The sequence below is a fragment of the Haemaphysalis longicornis genome, unplaced genomic scaffold, assembly GCF_048455015.1.
Source record: "Haemaphysalis longicornis isolate Haplotype H1 unplaced genomic scaffold, Haemaphysalis longicornis Haplotype H1 scaffold_3, whole genome shotgun sequence".
Taxonomy (NCBI): domain Eukaryota; kingdom Metazoa; phylum Arthropoda; class Arachnida; order Ixodida; family Ixodidae; genus Haemaphysalis; species Haemaphysalis longicornis.
In genome coordinates, this window is record NW_027526335.1 from 9,624,170 (window position 1) to 9,649,119 (window position 24,950).

Genomic DNA, 24,950 nt, shown 5'->3' on the forward strand with positions numbered 1-24,950 from the left:
GCTTTGAGAGACACCTATTTCACAGCCGAGAGTTGAGTTGGTTAGTCACAGGAGGTTATAGTTAGCCGTTATAGCTAACCGCATAGGTGACAGCCTGGATTCTCAACAACTCAGAGAGCAGGCTGGGCTTAGGAAAGGGTACTCAACCATGGATCACATCCATGTCGTCAATGAAGTGATAGAAAAATCCGCAGAGTACACTAGACCCCTTTACATATGCATTTCAAGATTACGAGAAAGCGTTTGATTCCGTACTCACCGCAATCGTTTCAAAAGAACTAAAAGATCAGAGAATAGATAAAACCTATATAAGTGTTCTAGAAGACGCATATAAGGAATGCACGGGCAGGATAAGCCTCCACAAGCAAAGCGATAAATTTACGATCCGAAAAGCAGTAAGACAGGGAGATACCATCTCACCACAACTATTCACAGCATGTCTGGAGGGGGTATTTAGACGACATAGTCTTTCTGAGTTAGACTGCAGAACACATGCGAACAATGCTTGACAAACTACAATCGGAAAGCGCGGCCGTGGGGCTGAAAAATAAACATGAATAAATCTAAAGTAATGAAGAATAAGCATGCCAAAAACGTCTTCAGCTTGTGATACGAAACGCTAGAAGAAGTAATAGAATATCACTACCTCGGGCAGATGGTTAGTGCTTACCCAACCACGAGAGAGAAATCTGGCGCAGAATAGATGTGAGTTGGGGAGCACTCGGCAAGCACTCCCAAATAATGAAAGGCAAGCTACCTCTATCACTCAAAATAAAAATCTACAACCAGTGCATACTGCCGTCGAGAACATACGGAGCTGAAACTTGGCGCCTCACTAAGCAACTAGAAAGCAAACTTAGGTCGGCGTAACGGGCCATGGAACCAATAATGTTAGGAGTAGCACTCAGGGACAGGAAACGAGCTACCTGGATCAGAGAACAAACTATAGTTGACGATATCATAGTTCAAACAAAGAAAAAAATGGACTTGGGCTGGTCATGTGGTGAGACGAACCGACAGCCGATGGACAATTAGGGTAACAGAAGAGATACCAAGAGATGGATATAGAAGAAGGGGAAGTCCAATAACCCGATGGAGGGATGAAACGCGGAACTTCGGGGCTAAACTGTGAACTCGAGCAGCGCCGGACAGGAGCGGTCGGAGGTCAGTGGGAGAAAGAAGCATTCGTCCTGCAGTGGACCTGAGTAGGCTGATGATGATGATGATGAATATCCCAGCACACGTGGCTATTCATGTACACATCCAAATTGTAGTTTTCCTAGAGCATAATCAAGACCGGATACGTAATTAGTTTCTTAAATTTGAGTGGTGGTTTCTCCCGTGAAATGCAAGACGTCGTATGCGGCATGAGGCGAGAATTGACGTTTAGCCTCCCACTATTCGATTGGCGGTGGCACCACCAACGCAGGGTTCCGACAAGAGGGGAGGTGTTTCTCCAAGGGGCTCGAGAGTTTCCATGGGTCAGACTTTTCCGTTCGATGCAAACTTGGTATAACTGCAAATAATATTGTCACGTCAGCTGCGAGGTTTTGACGGCAGCCATGGGGCAAAACGGAACAGAGCAACCTGAGAACCGCACTGCTCGTGTGCGAAAACAATCGCCCGAGTTTCAGTCCCTAAGGAGGGAGCCACACAGCCGAAGTGAGCGTTCCATGCACTGGTGATATGGAAGACTTGCCTCAGCTCCTCCAGCAGTGCTTGGGGACAGCTCGTAGCAGGAGCCTTACTCCAGCGATGCAGAATAAAACGTTTTCTCTCTCCTCCTCGTTGGCGTTCATGTAGTTTGCAAACTACTCTGGTACAGACAAGGTTTTACAGTAATTCTTATAATCCCTGACCCTCCTTGGGCTACGAGCCTCCACATTAAAGACAATCAATCAAAATAGAATGGGATATTAAAAAATTACGAGGACCTGTGATAAAGTGAATGCGATAGCATTACTGCGCAGTTTAGTGCTCCAGCGCTTATTTTGGGATAGATTGAGGAGGCGGATGGATCAACTTTTATTAGCCCAGACTTATCGCTTAGCCGTCGGTCAGGATGTCTTCGTCCCTGGCGGCGGTCGTGGGCATCTGGACGAGCCGGGCCTGTGTAACGTCGGATCGAGCTAAGTAGCGCGGTCAACGCCCAGAAAGCTCGACTAAGCGCTACCCCGACAGGCCGGCAGGTACCTGGGAACCTGGAATACGCACGCCTTTAATAGAAATGGAGACTGCAGAAGACATACCACTGGAAATTAGATCGAAGCTGAAGGCTGCTCCACTGCCAAGGACACGAGCCCTCAGCACCGTGAAGGCTGCAGAACGGCCAGGGCACAAGCCCTTGAAAGGCAGTACTAGTGCGGCTCAGAAACGACAGTATTCACAGATGCCGCAGACTACGCACGTGCAAATACCAAAACGGAGGTACTAGTAGCCACCCACACTGGTCTTATTACAAGTTATCACACTTCGTCAGGCTACCACCCTCGAAGGGGAAGAAGCGGCGCTCACACTAGCCATATAGCCCAGATCCAAGCTAAAATCGCCACAGACTCGGTAGCGGTGCGTCGAAAGTATATACACAGCCGGAAGAATTTGTAAGAAAGCCACATTTTTGGCCCAAGACCTCCCTGAAAGAACAGTCCAGATCATTTGGACGCCTGCCCAATCATCCCTTCGCGGCAATGCGGCGACTCACGCTCACGCCCGAGATCTTGCGCGCCGGGAACCTCAAGAGGACGACGAGAGGGTCAGACCTTAAAACTCACTACATACGATATCGCCCAACACTACATGCTCAAACTACGCATTTCCCCGCTACCGGCTGAAAAGTTAACAAAAGAAAATTACGCCCATCTTCCCGCGAGGGGAACCCTGATGTGATGCGACGCATCGGGGGGTTCAATTGGCGTTTCCATTGGTTGATTATCTATGGTCGTACCGTTGCCTTGAGCGTTTGGGGTGACGCTGGTATTGGATTGCGTCAATCCACTCGCTGAAGGGACCGTCGCTTCCATCACGTCTTCATCGGAAGAATCAAGCCAAGCACGAAGTCATCAATCGACGTCACGCGGAGCCGAACGAGAGCGAGCGCTGACTGAACCGCTGCAGCGCGCTACCCGCTTTATACTCACAGCGCCTGAAGGAGGAGACAGCGCAGAGGTGAGTCGCGCATGCGCGCACTTGCGCGACGGGAGCAAAGCGAAGCGCGCGAAGCACGCGCACGCAGCTGTTGTTTATGATAATGAGACGGAGTGGCGCACAGCTGTCGGAGAGAAGAGCGGAGGAGAGTCGCACATGCGCAGGTGGCGTGCGGACGCCACAGACGCCGACGCCGACGCAGGAGGGACATGCCTCAGAGCAAAAGATGCGTCGCATCTAACAAGAGGTAACCCTCCGACAACTCCAAACAAACACATTTCCACAACCCGCACGGCTCCCACTCCCCCCATAATATGAAACCCCCAATGCCGACGCTGTGGCAATCCAGCAACACTATATGGTTTGGGCATGCCAGTCAAACCAAGACTTGCCAGAATTCCTTAATCCTACATATGGGAGTGAACTTGCCAGCTCGGAACACTAAGCAACTTCGACTCGCTGAAAGGGCGAAGACGGCAGGCCGCGCTAATGGAGTCTTGGACTGATGACTCTGCCCACTAACCAGCTCGATTTCACTGTTGAATAAAGTTTTCTCCTCCTTCTCCCACTGCTCCTTTGAACTGGTGTTGAGTAAAGGCTGTCAGTGCCTTACTGTTTTGCGGGTCTTTTCTTAAAAAGAGGGCCGGACCATAGCATGTGATGTAGATCAGCCCTAGCTGTTCCCGCAAGCCTTGCATTTATCTGAATAGAGCCCTGGGTAACATCGTCAGTAAGCAACTGGATTGGGGAAACAATCAGTCTGCAGCCGTCAACACGCCAGAGTCCTGCTTGGGGCCGGGTATCTTGCCATTTCTAGCCTATGTGGTCATTTATATATCACTGCAGTGTACAGAGAGAGAAAATCAATTTGTATTGAACCCTTAGTAGAATTAAGGTTAGTGCACGCAGACACGTACCAGAAGGGGTGGATCATCTTCTCAGGTCCCATACGTGTCCGGCCGGTCCTGGAGCGCGAGCTGGGTCGGTAGGTCGGGGCTGGACAACAAGGTCTCCCATCACTCGATAGGGGGTTGGGGATGGTGGGGGGTTCTTGAGCTTAGTGCATTTGGCAAGGATGTGTGCTAGAGTGGCTAGAGTGCCTTTGGAGCGTCTGCAAAACGGGCATGAAGTGTCACGCTCTGCGCTGGGAACATGTTGTGCAAGAGCACAGGATGCGCTACCGACCCCGCTTGCGTGCGTCGCACGGTTGTTTGCTGCCTTCGGCGGAGTTGCGGATGCGGACCGGGAAGTTGCGGATGCGGACCTTCTGTACACTTGGGTGATGTCTTTGCCACTCGTCACGGGGTGCGGTAGCTCTGGCTCGCCCTCGGCCCGGATTGACATTCTCGGGCACAGCGGTCGACGAGTGAGCTGGGACCCACACGAGCTCGACGGTCCGTCCCGGTGATTTGCGTTTGGCGAAAATCGTTAGGGCCGCGGGGGGATCTTCCCCTTGCGGTAGCTTGCGTAAGCGGTCTTGGAGTCTGTGACCACGGTCCTCACTCCCGGCTGTGCGAGTGCGAGGGCCACGGTCACTTCTGCGAAGAACATTGCGAGGTGCGCTGCTGCTACCGCACGAGCTTAGGCACTCAACGGCGTTCCAAAGCATTTACATTAATCCTCGTTATAACGAAATCACTTTACTCGAAATTTCTTCGGGTCCCAACCCAAAAGCATGCATTTTAGGCCGCGTCACTCGAAGTGCGCAAGAGCTTGACCTGCTTGGTGCGAAGTGGCGAGCGGAGGCGACACAGCGGCAAGCCAGGCTGTCAACATGGCGAGTCAACGGAAGCTGATGTTTCCCCGGCGATTTTCTAGAGCCGGTTATGCTCGATTCGCGCCATCCGACCTTAGACAAACAGCCCATATGCGTGGTGAATTTTGTTCCCCCACATTTCGTTTTGCAAACGTCACGGCCGCACACCTCGTGAAAAAAATTCCTAGTGATCTCGTTAAGCCCCTATAGTGCAAAACCGATCAATTTTCATGACTGCGCCGTGTACCCACAATGAGCGGATAATACTTTTTTGGTGTCAAAACACACCTCAGACTCGAGCCACGGCATGTGCGGCGGAAATTTCCAGCGCGAAACTCTTGAGCGTTCCGTGACGCCTGCGCCTCCTCCTTCGCAATCCAGTCTGCGAGGGGTTCAGGACGACTCACCGCTCTCGCTCGCCTTCATGTCAACTTCTCGCCGCCTTGCTGCCAGTTTCGACGTCGCTGCTCCTGCTAAGCTCCTCCAGCCTAAGTTCACTGCCTTTTTTGCAAATGGATAAAGTTTTGCTTAATACATTGTTTTGATACCTCACAGTTGTGGCGCAATTAAAACTCAACTGCTTTAGCTTTTCTTCAGTGGTCGTTCATGTTGAAATACCGCATAGAACGAAATTTTTCGCTGTACCACTGACTTCGTTATAACGAGGGGTTACTGTATTAACACTTGAAGTATCACTTTTCGGCACCTTCATGCGTCTCAAGAACCAAACTTGTGCTGAAAGGGTGCCTTTTTGTGAGCTTAGTGCTCGTTACCGCACTCAAAATTGGTAAGACGGTGCTAGCTGGGATACTGTATCGGGCGGCGACATTCTTCCTTGCCGGCAGAGACGGAATTTAAAATTGCGCGCTTGTCCTGGGAAAGAACTTTTTGTTTTCTGGCAGCAGAACTCCTCTCCGACGAACTGATACCGCAGATAGTAGTGGACATTTCCGCAACTACCCGCCGACGGGACGGCCTAGCACCTCTAAATTTAAAGCTCAAATCGAAACTGCAATCACACATGGAAATGCACGGTAGTTAGCGGTGCGGGCGAGATAAAACGTGGTGTAATCATAATTACTCTTGGTACCCGGTGTGGTGTCACGCTAAGCAAGCAAAGCACAAGTGGATGCTACGTTAGCAACAGGATGGCAGTAGCTGCTCCGTTCATCATCCTTATCGAGACGAATTGTTTTTAAGTGCGAATGCACTTCTTAAGCGAGCCTGAAGCGTTCGCCGCCGTCCGCATAGCAACAGCTGCGGGTGCGCGCGCTCCTCGTCTTCCTTGGCAACGGGGGGAGATGGGCGCGCGCTGCCTGGCCGCTGACATGGCACATACCCACGTGGGGGATTGGCCAGGAATCTCCGCGTCTTCCTTGGCAACGGGGGGAGATGGGCGCGCGCTGCCTGGCCGCTGACATGGCACATACCCACGTGGGGGATTGGCCAAGAATCTGGCGTGAGAAGGGCTAATGCACCCGCTTAAAGGAGTACTGACACGAAATTTCAAAGCTGAGATCCGCTCTAGCAATCAAGTACAACGACAACACGAATCTTTTTCTTTGTAGTTGTGTGTGTGATCTCTCTTTCGCGAACATTACCGAACCGCGCAAATTCAACTCGTGCATTCGCACTTTCACATTCTTCCCCTCGGGGAAATGCGGGGAATTTTTTTGGAGATTCCAGACATTTTCGTTGCTCCTGGCTCCTTACAGTAGTACTAGTATTCCCCCTATTTAGTTCACTTCTCCGGCCAATTTTTGACTAAACGTGCAGAAAAAAATGACTGATCAGCTTGCAGACTTCGTTCCTCAAACTTAACCGCCGCAACGTTTCGTTACGTACGGGTCGCGAACACATGGGCTTCAATAGGGGGTGGCAATGGGGAATTGCCGCAACACCGAAACCGTAACCGCCTTGATGAGACCTAAAACACGGTGTTTCAGTAAGTTTTCAAGCACAGGGCATCATTGCAGTCGTATCTTGCAACTCAATTCGGGCACTGCGGCGCAGGACGGCGCTGGTGAAGTTTGGCGACAGAGCGGCAGTTCGGCACCGGATGACGCAGGTAAACACGTTTGGCGCTCAGTGACGCAGCTGTTCCGCCCCTGCGCAGTGTCTTTGTTCTGTGCATATCTAAACCACTCTTTTTTTTTACGACCTACAAGACCCTGACCCCCATATTCTGAACACCCCCTCCAATCAAAATCCTTGGAAGAGATTGTCATTGCATGCAAAAGCAATGCAGTATCCTCCACTAGGTGTCAAGGAAAAACATGGAAAGCAAGCGAGACTCTAATATGGAAACCCTTATTTGGAAAAAAACTATTAAGGAAGCATTTTACAAGTCGAATGAAAATCTGTTAATAAAACAAGGGTAGGCCTACTGGGGCTCGAAACCCAGTCCTTACACAGAAGCCACAACGCTAGCCTTTAGACTACAGGGACCAAACAGCAAGGTGGTTTTGGCAGTTGATCCGAGACTGTAGCGCAGTGCTGAAAGCTTATTAGCAGATGCCACTACGTGTAACAGGAGGTGCCTGGCCTGCAGCGAAAACATTGCTTTGCCTCGCCAGGAGACCTCTCAGGGCTACACAACATACACGACGCAAGGATGCAATAGGGCTACCAACCAAATTAAGCCGCCTTTCTTCACGTCATCATTCACATTACTCCAACATTCTGCTCACATTGCCCACGCATAAAGACGAAAAGCGACTGCGGTGGACTGGGTGGGTTTTGGGAAGTCTTTATTGCAAAATCTGCCAATTCATGAGGTACACAGCACAACACAGCACACAGCCCAGATTTCCACTTTACAAGTTTTTGGCTGGAAAGAAACTTAAACATGACAACACAAAAGTTATGGAATCACACAAGCAAGATGGTGGGGACGGGCACGTCCTGCGTCTTCGGCCATCGGGCACTCCTTCGGGGGATGCCAGCAGCACAGTGGATTGGCCAGCCCAGGCCCTGCACGAGTTGGGACACCACCGTTGTTGCACTGTGCACTACTGCGCTGCTCCTTCGCACTGGCTACCAAAGCAGATGCATGCGAAGAAGCGAAGATGGCTCGCTGCCGACAAGACTTTAAAGCTGAGCTGGCAGCAGGCGAGGCAGGTCTTTGTTGCCACGTCGACGAGGCGGTACCTGCGGCACTTTTGGGCGTGCAAGAACCAAGCACAAGCTGCCTACCTGTCAACGCCTCTCCCGAGAGAGTGAGCGGCTTCCGGTCGACCTGCGCAAGCTGCGAGAGCGGCTACGACTGCGGCTTCGAGAGTAGCGGCGTCGAGGTGAGCGAGACCTGCAACAACAATCCACAGCATGAAACCGCACACCCCGTGCAGGGGGCAAAAACACAAACCGGACAGACAATCCCCACCAAGACAGGACCTCCTTTCAAGCCTTGTGGCCCATGCATGTGCCTCTTCCTTGCAGCCTACTTTTCCTCAAGATTACACACTGACAGCATCGCACTTTTCCTGCTGTGCATTCGCCCATTCCTGAATACCCATTAGTGACCAACACAACTACTTTCTTGAGAGCATTTGCGTGCAAGTTTTCTGACAATTACTAACAGTACCCGCCCTTATGCCATGCATGCTCACTATTGTAGACCTACCGTAATTCTTCAACAACACCAGGACCTGCTAATTTTAAGTGCGAACTTTCACACTATGCATCGACATTCCCATTGCGCATTTGATCATACAAAGGGTCGACTCGTAGTCAATAAAGCTTTCTAAGCAATTACGTTACTTTCCTGAATGCATTCTAGAGTGAACTTTCCAAAGCTTATGCCCTGACAATGGCACTTTATGACCTAAAAGTGAAACAGTCAATGTAAGCTGTTTTATTAAATGCCCTACTGTTACCCTCCTTCCAGCAAGCAATTACAGCCTGCAAGTCCTACACATCACCATCAGAGCCAGGTCTTTACTGGGCTCCCTGACCCCGCTAGGCCTAGCCCGCAAAGTGAGGCGCGAGAATGACGGAATCAAACGGGTAACCTGTGCCAGTGGCAAAGAGCAGCGATGAGAGCGCTGACCGGCCAGCTAGGCGAGCGGTGGCGAGCGAAGGGGGGCGAGAAGGGAAGGCGCCGATTGCGTTGCCGCCATCCCCCAGCGGAGGAGGAGGGTGACGAAGTGTGTTGGGAGAAGACGCTGGCATTGATTGCTGCCTTCATTGGCTCGCACGGGGGGCACCTCCCGACGTTTTCTCAAAGGGGTGAGGGGGTGGGCGGCAGCTCAGCCAGCCGCCGCAGCGGCAAACCCTTCCCGCGCAGCGAGATAGAAGTGTGGCGGTTGTTGTAGTTGACGGAGGAGAAAGGTGGTGGTGGTGGTGGTGGTGGGTTGGGTCAGCACTTTAGTCCCTCGCGGGGCAGAGTTAGAGATGTCACATGCCCTGAAAGGTGCCCCATCACGAGAATCACCACAGGAACAACAAACGCCCAGCCACAGAGCCCAGGCACCAGGTGCAAAGCACTCTCACTCTAACAACTACTGCAGCTCCTGCCCTCGCACAGTCCTGCAAATCAAATCCTAGCAAACGTCAGGTACTCACTACCTGGCGACTACACATCTCACTAGATGAAAAAAAAGACTCATGCGCGCCACTGGCAGAATTGCACACCAAGAAGCAATGTCACAGGGTGCCTGGGCTTAGGCAGGGCCTTTGCACTTATTTGCAAAACAGCAATAAATCTGGAACAACTGTTCCTTTCTGTTCCAATCTTAGAGAACAAGCAAGCTCAAAAGCAACCCTCCCACCACCAACATCTTAGTGCAACACCTGCGGACAAAACAAGACCAGCAAGAGGTGAAGGAATTATAGTGCAACAACCTTCTCTTGGTCTTTTGGGGGGAGGGGGGGGAAGGTCCAGATAGTGACAAAAGAAGACACAAAAACACCACAGTCACACAGTCAGCCCAGTAACAGGTAACCTACCTGGAACGCCTAGCTCCACCATACCCTCCGTAGCTAGAAAAGCAAAGGAGAAAAAAAAAGAGGAAGGGAACAGATTTGGCATGCATCTTTACAAAATGATAACGTACTGACTTAAACGCTCAAAAGCTGCCACTCAATTGCACCCTGGACTTTGCAATTTAAAGTGGCAACGACAAAAAGGCAGTCGTAAATCTTAAGATGATGAGATCACGCTGTAACGAAAAGGCGAACGCTGGCCATTGAAAAAGCGCAATATCAACTGATGAAATAATGCAGAGCAAAGGTCAATGCCACTAGCTGTCTTAAAGGAGCCATGAAGACAAAATGCAAGTTTGTGTTATTCGAAGGATTTCGTGTTTTATAGTGCCCCCAGCGCTTGTCCGAATGCAAACGATGCTTTATTCACCGAGAAATTAATTTAGGTAAAAATTTTGATTTTCCCGCTCAATCGTGCGTTTTCGTGGTCCCAAATGACATCACAGGAACCGACCGCTCTGCAGCCTAGGATCCCTTGATTCACGCATCCGCCGTAGAGGGTGGAGACACGTATGCGCTGGCGCCGTCATTTTGGTCCGCTCGCTCGCTGACGAAACAAGTCATTGTATCAAAACCGTGCTAAAATTATCGCCGCAACGGGGTTACCTGGCGAAGTTTGAATCATCTTATCTGTTTCGCGTTGCTGGGTCTGGTGGGAAACGAGAACGACGTGTTGTGCACGTTGACCCAACTGCAGCGGCACGGGACCGTTCAAAGGGTGTCTCCACCCTGTACGTTGGTGCTGGCACTGAGGTACTCGCGCGTTTGTTTACGTTACTGTACCTAGATGACATGCCACCATACCGTGGCGTGTCGTTTTCCGCCTTTTTTTCGTTCTGGGAGAAAATAGTTTCGTGAAACATTGTGCTCGCTCGACAAATATGTTCACGTAAGACACCGTCGCGTCAATCAATCGGCCAGTGTCGTCTGAGACAACCCCAAAGCCCCGCAGTTCTGTGCAGCTAAACAAGCATAGTGCGCGCAGTACCAACAACAGCAGTACGAAGCGGTACTTCTATGTTTACATGTGCTTTCGTAACTTACACTTACCACCATTCTTACGGGTTTAAAAAGAATGTGCCCTAAATTTAGGCGCAAATAGCTCGTTCGGCAAGCTTGTAAGCTCTGCCTAATTTGCGTTTACTTTCGCCGGCCTCCGCCAATCGCAGAACTGGCTCGAATGACATCATAGATTCTGTTGCGGGAAATGAGCTAGTGGGTCGCATGGCCATTCACTTTTTTCCTAACTATGTAGCTTATTTGAGCGAAGTTTACGTTAAAAGTGGTGTCAGTATGATTCTGACGAGGCAATCTTTTGAATGAACCAAACTTGTGTTTTCTCTTCATGGCTCCTTTAAGAAAGGTCGCAAGACGATTCTCAAGTTGCTCCCGAGACATAGCAGTACAAGTCTGTCACAACAGGAGACCGAGGAAGAGGAGACCGAGGTTAGGGAGCATGCCATGAAGCTTACCGCGGAGGAGGCACGGGGGGCCGCCTGCTAGCCCCACCACGGCGAGAGCGGCCATGAGACATTTCCACCCTCACTCTGGTCCCGCAAAGACGACTGCCAGGAGAGAGGGAAAGAGAAAGAAGTCCCCAATCACCCCTTTGGCCACAGCACAGCGAGAATGATGCACTCCACGCACACTAGCAGATCCCACATCGTTTCCTGCTCACCTGCCGTCCAGGGCCCGGCAGGCGTCTTCCGCGTCGCGAGAGTCCTCAAACTCAACGAAGGCAAAGCCCGGGGGGTTGCGGGCCACCCAGACATTGCGCAAGGGGCCAAACTTGGTGAAGGCCGCCTCAATCTCGTGCTTGGCTGCCCCGCTCCCCAGGTTCCCCACGTACACCTTGCAGTCGAGGCTCCACTCCCTGCACGTGCAGCAAAGGAGGGGCATGTTGAATGGGCCACCACCATTACAACAGCTCGGGCATATGTCCCACAGTGAATGATGAAAGCACGTTCCTCTCGTCAGTATGACTGACGTGCCTGCGTCACTCTGCTAAATGGCAGCTCAGTGTTCTTCAGATGTACAAAGACTAAAACCCAGTGTCTGCTGGCCAGAGTTCAAGAACAGATCTAGCTTAGCTCGATGTGCTCCTCCGACGGCTGCCACACGCACATGATTCTGCTCAGGGGCTGGTTGGGTGCACACAGGCTTCAAGGTCACTCCTGCCTGGCTATAAACACATTTTCTGATTTCGCTTTCGAAATCAGTTTTGCTGCTCTCTTATGGCGTGACATGCCAAGATTTCAGCTGTCATATCTAACACTCTGCAGTCTTTATCGCTGCGGTTAACCCTCAAGTGGCCTTTCTAAAAATCAGTCTATTTTACCCCAACAATATCCTACAACAAATAAGCTAGCGTGGTCACTCCACTGAGCAGCTATTCATTGCAATGGTATGCCATACGGTGAGGTGTACTGTTACAGCAGCAAGAGCATTTCTTTCATACCCGACAGCCACATTCAGAGCTGTACATGCTGTTCTTTGAATTACCCCTTGCCGATCCAACCCTCATTACAACCTCAACAAGCTTGTGTGGAAAGCAAAAGAATACTAAGTGCTCTTGCTACATGCTGTTTCACACGGGGCTACTGCTAGGCAAACTGTGGCGTTCTGCTCTGAGAAACCTCAACGTATCATGACAGCCAAGCAGGCACACTGCAGCTCTAGGGCAGGACAAAGCAGCAAAGGCCTGCTATGATAAACCGAGTCAGGAGGACACGCGAGGGCAGGCTTGGGATGCTCAGAACTCGGCTAGGAAATAACTGACCCGCCTGTGTGTCCGAACAGTTACGTGGCTTGCAAAGGAGACACTAAGCTTCAGGCTGCAAAAGTGCCAGTGGACACGAGGCACAGCTACGACTGCTTTGGCGAAACGATAAAAACCCTGGCGAGGTGGTGGAGGGGATACGGCCCGTTCGTCACATGGCGTTTCGTCATAGGCCGGTTCGTAATAGGCCATTTGGTTACATAGGATCATTCGTCATAGGCCGGTTCGTAATAGGCCGTTTGGTCACATAGGATCATTCGTCATAGGCCAGTTTGTCACTTAGGAAAGTTCGTCACAGGTGCACAAAATGAATGTCCATGTGTTGTTTTTTTTTCGAGTCAAAAGAGAGAAGCGAGGCACAGGTTTAGTTAGATTTTTTTTACTTTGGGCGGTACATCTAGCAAAGCTCAACAAAGAATGCAAGCCAGAGTGGGAAAGTAGGGTGACGTGTTCGGACAAGATTATAGATACGAGTTGAACAACCGAAGACAGAAAAGTGAGACAGGGACGAAGCCCAACAAAGTTCTTGGAAGGCGGGCCAGGCGTCTGTCTGGTTCTAAGTGGTCCCGTAATAGGGAAAGTGGTACCGACCTCCTCGTTCTTGGAAATTTCACATGGGCCATTTCGTGTCACTTATTAGTGGTTCAACACAAGTGGTGCAACTAATTATTTGATGTACCTTCCCCCCGTAGCCATCTGCGCATGTGCGGGGCGCCAATCCGCCATTCCGGGTTGTAGCTCTCGGGCAAAATAAACAAAAGAGCGCCTCTCAGCTAGCTGCTTGGGGAGCGGATATGCACGTTTTTATATCCTCCTTTCGGACAGTTCGACTGAGTTCTTATGTGCACACAAAAAGGCTTTCCAATGAAAGGGGCAAAAATGACCACACTGTGAGCACTTGGCTACCAGTGAGGGAGCAACGAAAATGAAAAAAAAAAAAAAAAAGTGAAGAAAAAGGAGTGCTACGGCCACTGCAAATTAGTCACGCGAGCGTGCGCCTGCTACCGTGACATTCATGTGAAAGGCAAGGGGGACGGGTGGGAGCGGTACGGACTGCAGGACCAGGATAATTCGTGCACAGGTTCCCTGAAAGCCAAACATTTTTTGGGGCGTACCTTACTGCCAGTTTAGGATCGCCGTGGCGGCCGCTAAGAGGACCGGTACGGCGAAAAGGTGTGTAAAGTAGTTATTGTCATGCCTCATCACCAGTTACTCTAAAAAATGCCAGAAATTTTGCTTTTGCGTTCCTCAGGGGTGAGACAGCCCAAAGAGATTTGGGAGCAGTTCTCGGAGCAGCAAAATTTCGATTTTGGAGCAGAAGAATCTTGATTTGGAGCAGGTAGGGACATTTATTACACAGTCTTGTGAGCTTAAAAAATCATAATTTCAGCAATTTCAAGGGTCAAGTACACATTCCAATCAGTTTTGAATACCCAGAACACTGGAACAGCCTGACGCGAAATAATTTTTTAAGAGTATCACAAAGTTCTAACTGCACTACCTTTTTCCTAACTAGTGATATTGTGTTGCGGATGTACGCAACACTGACAACAAAACTGCCGTTAACATTATCAAATTTAAGGGCTCTGCAATTGTGGCGTGTTTTCTTGCCGTTTTAATGTTAAAATTATTTTTTTTTTGTAATCCCAAGCTGCGTTGTATGAACGAGTGTAGACACGGCAACAGTTGAGCAACTTCGAGATAACGGTCGCATAGCCCAACCAGCCAAAGCCGTTTCAGTCTGTGGGGCGCACGTTCACCCCATGGTCATTTGAGTAGCGTTACTATTTAGCCACCTAGATTTTGGCATTAAATTTCCCTTCGCATACATCAAGTGTTATTAGTCGCGTGCTATGGCAACCATGCAGTCCTGCAGCCATTGGGCGCTGCCTGAACAGGTCGTGGCGCCGCAGCAAAGCCCACAACTTTCGTGCCGACCGTTCCATCCCCGAGGCTCGCGATCGCGCTTCGAAGCACAGCAACACCTCGTCATTTTAAAACACCATAACGAGCCAAAATTTCACTACCGCGTTTAGCACTCAAGGACAAACCACGCCGAAGTCGTAGGCCCCACATTTTAATGAACTTTCTTTCGAGCCGCGCAACTTCTTGTAACCTCTCACCAATCTCAAACCATATCACTGCGTTAACGTCACTGTTCAGAGCCACAATTGATAGAATGAATGGACTGGAACCCAGCTGGTAGCGTAAAATAAACCAGGGAAAATATCGGCGATGCGCAGTGAGCGCGTGAAGTAGGCAGTAGCAGGCAGATCAGGCGGCGGCCATGTTTGTAGCCACAGCGATGCCTAATCGGGAAGGCCGTTTCACCGAACCCGGACAGAAAGCCAATCGTGTTTTAGAAGCTATCGTTTGCTTCATTTCTTCAGTCTTTCTATTTTTGCCATTTCTGTGTTTGCAATTGACCGCCAATAAAAGCGGTCACTGGGATGCGGGAGGCTTTCGTCCCCACCGGAACTGACATGAGCATCAAAATCCGTGCCTTTCAGGCTCTTTTGGAGCAGTTTGGCGCAATTTTCGCAATTTTCATCCTTTTGGAGCAGCTTGGCGCAGGAAAATAGAATGGTATCAAAAAGGCGCAATATGCGCAGCTGTCTCACCCCTGGTTCCTGTGACGAACTTTCCTAAGTGACAAACTGGCCTATGACGAATGATCCTATGTGACCAAACGGCCTATTACGAACCGGCCTATGACGAATGATCCTATGTGACCAAACAACCTATTACGAACCGGCCTATGACGAAACGCCATGTGACGAACGGGCCTACACCCTGGAGGGGATACGGCCCGTTCGTCACATGGCGTTTCGTCATAGGCCGGTTCGTAATAGGCCATTTGGTTACATAGGATCATTCGTCATAGGCCGGTTCGTAATAGGCCGTTTGGTCACATAGGATCATTCGTCATAGGCCAGTTTGTCACTTAGGGAAGTTCGTCACAGGTGCACAAAATGAATGTCCATGTGTTGTTTTTTTTTCGAGTCAAAAGAGATAAGCGAGGCACAGGTTTAGTTAGATTTTTTTTACTTTGGGCGGTACATCTAGCAAAGCTCAACAAAGAATGCAAGCCAGAGTGGGAAAGTAGGGTGACGTGTTCGGACAAGATTATAGATACGAGTTGAACAACCGAAGACAGAAAAGTGAGACAGGGACGAAGCCCAACAAAGTTCTTGGAAGGCGGGCCAGGCGTCTGTCTGGTTCTAAGTGGTCCCGTAATAGGGAAAGTGGTACCGACCTCCTCGTTCTTGGAAATTTCACATGGGCCATTTCGTGTCACTTATTAGTGGTTCAACACAAGTGGTGCAACTAATTATTTGATGTACCTTCCCCCCGTAGCCATCTGCGCATGTGCGGGGCGCCAATCCGCCATTCCGGGTTGTAGCTCTCGGGCAAAATAAACAAAAGAGCGCCTCTCAGCTAGCTGCTTGGGGAGCGGATATGCACGTTTTTATATCCTCCTTTCGGACAGTTCGACTGAGTTCTTATGTGCACACAAAAAGGCTTTCCAATGAAAGGGGCAAAAATGACCACGCTGTGAGCACTTGGCTACCAGTGAGGGAGCAACGAAAATGAAAAAAAAAAAAAAAAGTGAAGAAAAAGGAGTGCTACGGCCACTGCAAATTAGTCACGCGAGCGTGCGCCTGCTACCGTGACATTCATGTGAAAGGCAAGGGGGACGGGTGGGAGCGGTACGGACTGCAGGACCAGGATAATTCGTGCACAGGTTCCCTGAAAGCCAAACATTTTTTGGGGCGTACCTTACTGCCAGTTTAGGATCGCCGTGGCGGCCGCTAAGAGGACCGGTACGGCGAAAAGGTGTGTAAAGTAGTTATTGTCATGCCTCATCACCAGTTACTCTAAAAAATGCCAGAAATTTTGCTTTTGCGTTCCTCAGGGGTGAGACAGCCCAAAGAGATTTGGGAGCAGTTCTCGGAGCAGCAAAATTTCGATTTTGGAGCAGAAGAATCTTGATTTGGAGCAGGTAGGGACATTTATTACACCGTCTTGTGAGCTTAAAAAATCATAATTTCAGCAATTTCAAGGGTCAAGTACACATTCCAATCAGTTTTGAATACCCAGAACACTGGAACAGCCTGACGCGAAATAATTTTTTAAGAGTATCACAAAGTTCTAACTGCACTACCTTTTTCCTAACTAGTGATATTGTGTTGCGGATGTACGCAACACTGACAACAAAACTGCCGTTAACATTATCAAATTTAAGGGCTCTGCAATTGTGGCGTGTTTTCTTGCCGTTTTAATGTTAAAATTATTTTTTTTTTGTAATCCCAAGCTGCGTTGTATGAACGAGTGTAGACACGGCAACAGTTGAGAAACTTCGAGATAACGGTCGCATAGCCCAACCAGCCAAAGCCGTTTCAGTCTGTGGGGCGCACGTTCACCCCATGGTCATTTGAGTAGCGTTACTATTTAGCCACCTAGATTTTGGCATTAAATTTCCCTTCGCATACATCAAGTGTTATTAGTCGCGTGCTATGGCAACCATGCAGTCCTGCAGCCATTGGGCGCTGCCTGAACAGGTCGTGGCGCCGCAGCAAAGCCCACAACTTTCGTGCCGACCGTTCCATCCCCGAGGCTCGCGATCGCGCTTCGAAGCACAGCAACACCTCGTCATTTTAAAACACCATAACGAGCCAAAATTTCACTACCGCGTTTAGCACTCAAGGACAAACCACGCCGAAGTCGTAGGCCCCACATTTTAATGAACTTTCTTTCGAGCCGCGCAACTTCTTGTAACCTCTCACCAATCTCAAACCATATCACTGCGTTAACGTCACTGTTCAGAGCCACAATTGATAGAATGAATGGACTGGAACCCAGCTGGTAGCGTAAAATAAACCAGGGAAAATATCGGCGATGCGCAGTGAGCGCGTGAAGTAGGCAGTAGCAGGCAGATCAGGCGGCGGCCATGTTTGTAGCCACAGCGATGCCTAATCGGGAAGGCCGTTTCACCGAACCCGGACAGAAAGCCAATCGTGTTTTAGAAGCTATCGTTTGCTTCATTTCTTCAGTCTTTCTATTTTTGCCATTTCTGTGTTTGCAATTGACCGCCAATAAAAGCGGTCACTGGGATGCGGGAGGCTTTCGTCCCCACCGGAACTGACATGAGCATCAAAATCCGTGCCTTTCAGGCTCTTTTGGAGCAGTTTGGCGCAATTTTCGCAATTTTCATCCTTTTGGAGCAGCTTGGCGCAGGAAAATAGAATGGTATCAAAAAGGCGCAATATGCGCAGCTGTCTCACCCCTGGTTCCTGTGACGAACTTTCCTAAGTGACAAACTGGCCTATGACGAATGATCCTATGTGACCAAACGGCCTATTACGAACCGGCCTATGACGAATGATCCTATGTGACCAAACAACCTATTACGAACCGGCCTATGACGAAACGCCATGTGACGAACGGGCCTACACCCTGGAGGGGATACGGCCCGTTCGTCACATGGCGTTTCGTCATAGGCCGGTTCGTAATAGGCCATTTGGTTACATAGGATCATTCGTCATAGGCCGGTTCGTAATAGGCCGTTTGGTCACATAGGATCATTCGTCATAGGCCAGTTTGTCACTTAGGAAAGTTCGTCACAGGTGCACAAAATGAATGTCCATGTGTTGTTTTTTTTTCGAGTCAAAAGAGAGAAGCGAGGCACAGGTTTAGTTAGATTTTTTTTACTTTGGGCGGTACATCTAGCAAAGCTCAACAAAGAATGCAAGCCAGAGTGGGAAAGTAGGGTGACGTGTTCGGACAAGATTATAGATACGAGTTGAACAACCGAAGACAGAAAAGTGAGACAGGGACGAAGCCCAACAAAGTTCTTGGAAGGCGGGCCAGGCGTCTGTCTGGTTCTAAGTGGTCCCGTAATAGGGAAAGTGGTACCGACCTCCTCGTTCTTGGAAATTTCACATGGGCCATTTCGTGTCACTTATTAGTGGTTCAACACAAGTGGTGCAACTAATTATTTGATGTACCTTCCCCCCGTAGCCATCTGCGCATGTGCGGGGCGCCAATCCGCCATTCCGGGTTGTAGCTCTCGGGCAAAATAAACAAAAGAGCGCCTCTCAGCTAGCTGCTTGGGGAGCGGATATGCACGTTTTTATATCCTCCTTTCGGACAGTTCGACTGAGTTCTTATGTGCACACAAAAAGGCTTTCCAATGAAAGGGGCAAAAATGACCACGCTGTGAGCACTTGGCTACCAGTGAGGGAGCAACGAAAATGAAAAAAAAAAAAAAAGTGAAGAAAAAGGAGTGCTACGGCCACTGCAAATTAGTCACGCGAGCGTGCGCCTGCTACCGTGACATTCATGTGAAAGGCAAGGGGGACGGGTGGGAGCGGTACGGACTGCAGGACCAGGATAATTCGTGCACAGGTTCCCTGAAAGCCAAACATTTTTTGGGGCGTACCTTACTGCCAGTTTAGGATCGCCGTGGCGGCCGCTAAGAGGACCGGTACGGCGAAAAGGTGTGTAAAGTAGTTATTGTCATGCCTCATCACCAGTTACTCTAAAAAATGCCAGAAATTTTGCTTTTGCGTTCCTCAGGGGTGAGACAGCCCAAAGAGATTTGGGAGCAGTTCTCGGAGCAGCAAAATTTCGATTTTGGAGCAGAAGAATCTTGATTTGGAGCAGGTAGGGACATTTATTACACCGTCTTGTGAGCTTAAAAAATCATAATTTCAGCAATTTCAAGGGTCAAGTACACATTCCAATCAGTTTTGAATACCCAGAACACTGGAACAGCCTGACGCGAAATAATTTTTTAAGAGTATCACAAAGTTCTAACTGCACTACCTTTTTCCTAACTAGTGATATTGTGTTGCGGATGTACGCAACACTGACAACAAAACTGCCGTTAACATTATCAAATTTAAGGGCTCTGCAATTGTGGCGTGTTTTCTTGCCGTTTTAATGTTAAAATTATTTTTTTTTTGTAATCCCAAGCTGCGTTGTATGAACGAGTGTAGACACGGCAACAGTTGAGCAACTTCGAGATAACGGTCGCATAGCCCAACCAGCCAAAGCCGTTTCAGTCTGTGGGGCGCACGTTCACCCCATGGTCATTTGAGTAGCGTTACTATTTAGCCACCTAGATTTTGGCATTAAATTTCCCTTCGCATACATCAAGTGTTATTAGTCGCGTGCTATGGCAACCATGCAGTCCTGCAGCCATTGGGCGCTGCCTGAACAGGTCGTGGCGCCGCAGCAAAGCCCACAACTTTCGTGCCGACCGTTCCATCCCCGAGGCTCGCGATCGCGCTTCGAAGCACAGCAACACCTCGTCATTTTAAAACACCATAACGAGCCAAAATTTCACTACCGCGTTTAGCACTCAAGGACAAACCACGCCGAAGTCGTAGGCCCCACATTTTAATGAACTTTCTTTCGAGCCGCGCAACTTCTTGTAACCTCTCACCAATCTCAAACCATATCACTGCGTTAACGTCACTGTTCAGAGCCACAATTGATAGAATGAATGGACTGGAACCCAGCTGGTAGCGTAAAATAAACCAGGGAAAATATCGGCGATGCGCAGTGAGCGCGTGAAGTAGGCAGTAGCAGGCAGATCAGGCGGCGGCCATGTTTGTAGCCACAGCGATGCCTAATCGGGAAGGCCGTTTCACCGAACCCGGACAGAAAGCCAATCGTGTTTTAGAAGCTATCGTTTGCTTCATTTCTTCAGTCTTTCTATTTTTGCCATTTCTGTGTTTGCAATTGACCGCCAATAAAAGCGGTCACTGGGATGCGGGAGGCTTTCGTCCCCACCGGAACTGACATGAGCATCAAAATCCGTGCCTTTCAGGCTCTTTTGGAGCAGTTTGGCGCAATTTTCGCAATTTTCATCCTTTTGGAGCAGCTTGGCGCAGGAAAATAGAATGGTATCAAAAAGGCGCAATATGCGCAGCTGTCTCACCCCTGGTTCCTGTGACGAACTTTCCTAAGTGACAAACTGGCCTATGACGAATGATCCTATGTGACCAAACGGCCTATTACGAACCGGCCTATGACGAATGATCCTATGTGACCAAACAACCTATTACGAACCGGCCTATGACGAAACGCCATGTGACGAACGGGCCTACACCCTGGAGGGGATACGGCCCGTTCGTCACATGGCGTTTCGTCATAGGCCGGTTCGTAATAGGCCATTTGGTTACATAGGATCATTCGTCATAGGCCGGTTCGTAATAGGCCGTTTGGTCACATAGGATCATTCGTCATAGGCCAGTTTGTCACTTAGGAAAGTTCGTCACAGGTGCACAAAATGAATGTCCATGTGTTGTTTTTTTTTCGAGTCAAAAGAGAGAAGCGAGGCACAGGTTTAGTTAGATTTTTTTTACTTTGGGCGGTACATCTAGCAAAGCTCAACAAAGAATGCAAGCCAGAGTGGGAAAGTAGGGTGACGTGTTCGGACAAGATTATAGATACGAGTTGAACAACCGAAGACAGAAAAGTGAGACAGGGACGAAGCCCAACAAAGTTCTTGGAAGGCGGGCCAGGCGTCTGTCTGGTTCTAAGTGGTCCCGTAATAGGGAAAGTGGTACCGACCTCCTCGTTCTTGGAAATTTCACATGGGCCATTTCGTGTCACTTATTAGTGGTTCAACACAAGTGGTGCAACTAATTATTTGATGTACCTTCCCCCCGTAGCCATCTGCGCATGTGCGGGGCGCCAATCCGCCATTCCGGGTTGTAGCTCTCGGGCAAAATAAACAAAAGAGCGCCTCTCAGCTAGCTGCTTGGGGAGCGGATATGCACGTTTTTATATCCTCCTTTCGGACAGTTCGACTGAGTTCTTATGTGCACACAAAAAGGCTTTCCAATGAAAGGGGCAAAAATGACCACACTGTGAGCACTTGGCTACCAGTGAGGGAGCAACGAAAATGAAAAAAAAAAAAAAAAAAAGTGAAGAAAAAGGAGTGCTACGGCCACTGCAAATTAGTCACGCGAGCGTGCGCCTGCTACCGTGACATTCATGTGAAAGGCAAGGGGGACGGGTGGGAGCGGTACGGACTGCAGGACCAGGATAATTCGTGCACAGGTTCCCTGAAAGCCAAACATTTTTTGGGGCGTACCTTACTGCCAGTTTAGGATCGCCGTGGCGGCCGCTAAGAGGACCGGTACGGCGAAAAGGTGTGTAAAGTAGTTATTGTCATGCCTCATCACCAGTTACTCTAAAAAATGCCAGAAATTTTGCTTTTGCGTTCCTCAGGGGTGAGACAGCCCAAAGAGATTTGGGAGCAGTTCTCGGAGCAGCAAAATTTCGATTTTGGAGCAGAAGAATCTTGATTTGGAGCAGGTAGGGACATTTATTACACCGTCTTGTGAGCTTAAAAAATCATAATTTCAGCAATTTCAAGGGTCAAGTACACATTCCAATCAGTTTTGAATACCCAGAACACTGGAACAGCCTGACGCGAAATAATTTTTTAAGAGTATCACAAAGTTCTAACTGCACTACCTTTTTCCTAACTAGTGATATTGTGTTGCGGATGTACGCAACACTGACAACAAAACTGCCGTTAACATTATCAAATTTAAGGGCTCTGCAATTGTGGCGTGTTTTCTTGCCGTTTTAATGTTAAAATTATTTTTTTTTTGTAATCCCAAGCTGCGTTGTATGAACGAGTGTAGACACGGCAACAGTTGAGCAACTTCGAGATAACGGTCGCATAGCCCAACCAGCCAAAGCCGTTTCAGTCTGTGGGGCGCACGTTCACCCCATGGTCATTTGAGTAGCGTTACTATTTAGCCACCTAGATTTTGGCATTAAATTTCCCTTCGCATACATCAAGTGTTATTAGTCGCGTGCTATGGCAACCATGCAGTCCTGCAGCCATTGGGCGCTGCCTGAACAGGTCGTGGCGCCGCAGCAAAGCCCACAACTTTCGTGCCGACCGTTCCATCCCCGAGGCTCGCGATCGCGCTTCGAAGCACAGCAACACCTCGTCATTTTAAAACACCATAACGAGCCAAAATTTCACTACTGCGTTTAGCACTCAAGGACAAACCACGCCGAAGTCGTAGGCCCCACATTTTAATGAACTTTCTTTCGAGCCGCGCAACTTCTTGTAACCTCTCACCAATCTCAAACCATATCACTGCGTTAACGTCACTGTTCAGAGCCACAATTGATAGAATGAATGGACTGGAACCCAGCTGGTAGCGTAAAATAAACCAGGGAAAATATCGGCGATGCGCAGTGAGCGCGTGAAGTAGGCAGTAGCAGGCAGATCAGGCGGCGGCCATGTTTGTAGCCACAGCGATGCCTAATCGGGAAGGCCGTTTCACCGAACCCGGACAGAAAGCCAATCGTGTTTTAGAAGCTATCGTTTGCTTCATTTCTTCAGTCTTTCTATTTTTGCCATTTCTGTGTTTGCAATTGACCGCCAATAAAAGCGGTCACTGGGATGCGGGAGGCTTTCGTCCCCACCGGAACTGACATGAGCATCAAAATCCGTGCCTTTCAGGCTCTTTTGGAGCAGTTTGGCGCAATTTTCGCAATTTTCATCCTTTTGGAGCAGCTTGGCGCAGGAAAATAGAATGGTATCAAAAAGGCGCAATATGCGCAGCTGTCTCACCCCTGGTTCCTGTGACGAACTTTCCTAAGTGACAAACTGGCCTATGACGAATGATCCTATGTGACCAAACGGCCTATTACGAACCGGCCTATGACGAATGATCCTATGTGACCAAACAACCTATTACGAACCGGCCTATGACGAAACGCCATGTGACGAACGGGCCTACACCCGTGGTGGAGAACAAGACGTTTGCTGGCAACCACGGTGGGGAATAACACGTGGAGAACACGTGGAAAGGGCACACGGAACATTTGCGGGGTGTAACCATGGCAACCGCAGCGATGGCTTAGTGGCTGAGACGTGCTGCTGAGCACAAGTCGTCGGGTCGAATCCCGACTGCGGAAACACTTTTTACAACGAAGGCGATAAACGAAAACTCCCGTGCATTGAGATTTCGGCGCTCGTTAAGTATACCGATGTCTAAATCCGCTGTCCCACACTCTGGCACGCCTCACAGCCAAGGTGCACCTTCGGCCCGCTAAAGCCCAACTAATTAAAATGGCAGACAAACAAAGGTCGACGGGCACAGAAGGCGCAAGAATGAGGTAGGTAGCTGACAGGCAGCAACTGTTGTCACATTCGTTTGCATGCAAGAAGGTCATCAGTTAGCTGCTTTGGAATCTGATGGTGCGAGATTGGCCCAGCCAGACCGCGTTAGTAGCCTCAGCGGCTTGCTATAACAAAAAGAAAATATGTGAGAATTAGTTCTCTGATTTCTTAATACAATTTAGAATCTACACTAAGTAAAATTTCGTAACGCGGTTTCGTCAGCTGTGCTAACGCGTCGACCAACACAGTTGGCACGCTTAACTGACAGCCTTTTATGGTCGGATTGATAAATTCGTTGTGCAAGCCAAAATGACGCAATATCGGCGAGTCCCGTCGCTCATGCAGATAAATGAGACGCGACTGGTGTTTCAAACTGCCTTCACGGTTGCGGAGCCGCTTCGGTGGAATGCTACCTAGCCTACCATATTTGGAACTATTCCGAAACTAGCCATTACATCAACAGCGATAGCCTGAAACGAGAAGGCATTACATATTAACATAATATATATGAAAACATATCACCGGGGCGGGAAAGGGTAGAAACTCGCATATAGAGAACCAAAGCGTAGTTAGGCTTAATGACTGCCTCCAAATAAACCACGCATTTAAAGAAAAATGCACTCGCAGCAGCAAGAACAGGACAAAATTAGGGGTACAGATAACAGCAGGGGAAAAATTTACTTACATTTTACCCAATTGTAGCGGTTTCTGTCCTTAAAACGTCAAGTACCTCCGCAGATCCAACACCCTGCGATCGAACGCCGCAACGCTTCGGCTCCACAAGCCCGGATGAGGAATTCTCTACGACGTGCTAGCAAGAGTAGTCAGCACGTGCTAAAGAGGGCGCTGCATGTTGTATAAGTAGCATGCAACGTCTTTATTGCAAAAAGCGCTGTCTGCAAAATGTGAAATTATTCTTTAAATTGTTTGCATTTTACATATATAAAAAATAAAAATAAAATGTACATATAAGCGTACATATAAATGTACATAAAAGTGTAGGCAGCGTCTTCTGCCACACGTGTGGCACCAGCCACGCCCCCCTGACAACGACTGCTGCCACGCGTGACGTCATAATGACGTCATAACATTAATAATTGTCATTATTTTGTGTAGTGTAG

General features: G+C 49.2%; 1 protein-coding gene across 4 annotated transcripts; it reads right to left on the bottom strand.

Moving 5' to 3' along the window:
• Positions 1-7,633: 7,633 nt before the first annotated feature.
• Positions 7,634-24,672, bottom strand: Rbp1 (RNA-binding protein 1). 4 transcript variants are annotated; one of them, XM_077702283.1, is made up of 6 exons: positions 24,515-24,672; positions 11,562-11,756; positions 11,356-11,448; positions 9,848-9,880; positions 8,096-8,204; positions 7,634-7,873 (listed from the first exon to the last, which is right to left on the bottom strand). In XM_077702283.1, coding segments are annotated over exons 1-5 (429 nt in total). In that variant the 5' UTR covers positions 24,517-24,672; the 3' UTR covers positions 7,634-7,873; positions 8,096-8,098. The 4 variants fall into 4 exon arrangements, with proteins under 4 accessions (XP_077558409.1, XP_077558410.1, XP_077558407.1 ...); XM_077702284.1 differs by lacking the exon at positions 9,848-9,880; XM_077702281.1 differs by lacking the exons at positions 7,634-7,873; positions 8,096-8,204 and adding an exon at positions 9,007-9,304.
• Positions 24,673-24,950: the final 278 nt, after the last annotated feature.

What these genes read in the sequence shown, in the direction of transcription:
- Rbp1 (XM_077702281.1), bottom strand. An exon ending in TGCCGGGCCCTGGACGGCAG is followed by an intron (nt 11,449 to 11,561) that starts GTGAGCAGGAAA and finishes CTCTCCTGGCAG; the next exon opens with TCGTCTTTGCGGGACCAGAG. An exon ending in GGTGGAGCTAGGCGTTCCAG is followed by an intron (nt 9,305 to 9,847) that starts GTAGGTTACCTG and finishes GGCACCTTTCAG; the next exon opens with GGCATGTGACATCTCTAACT.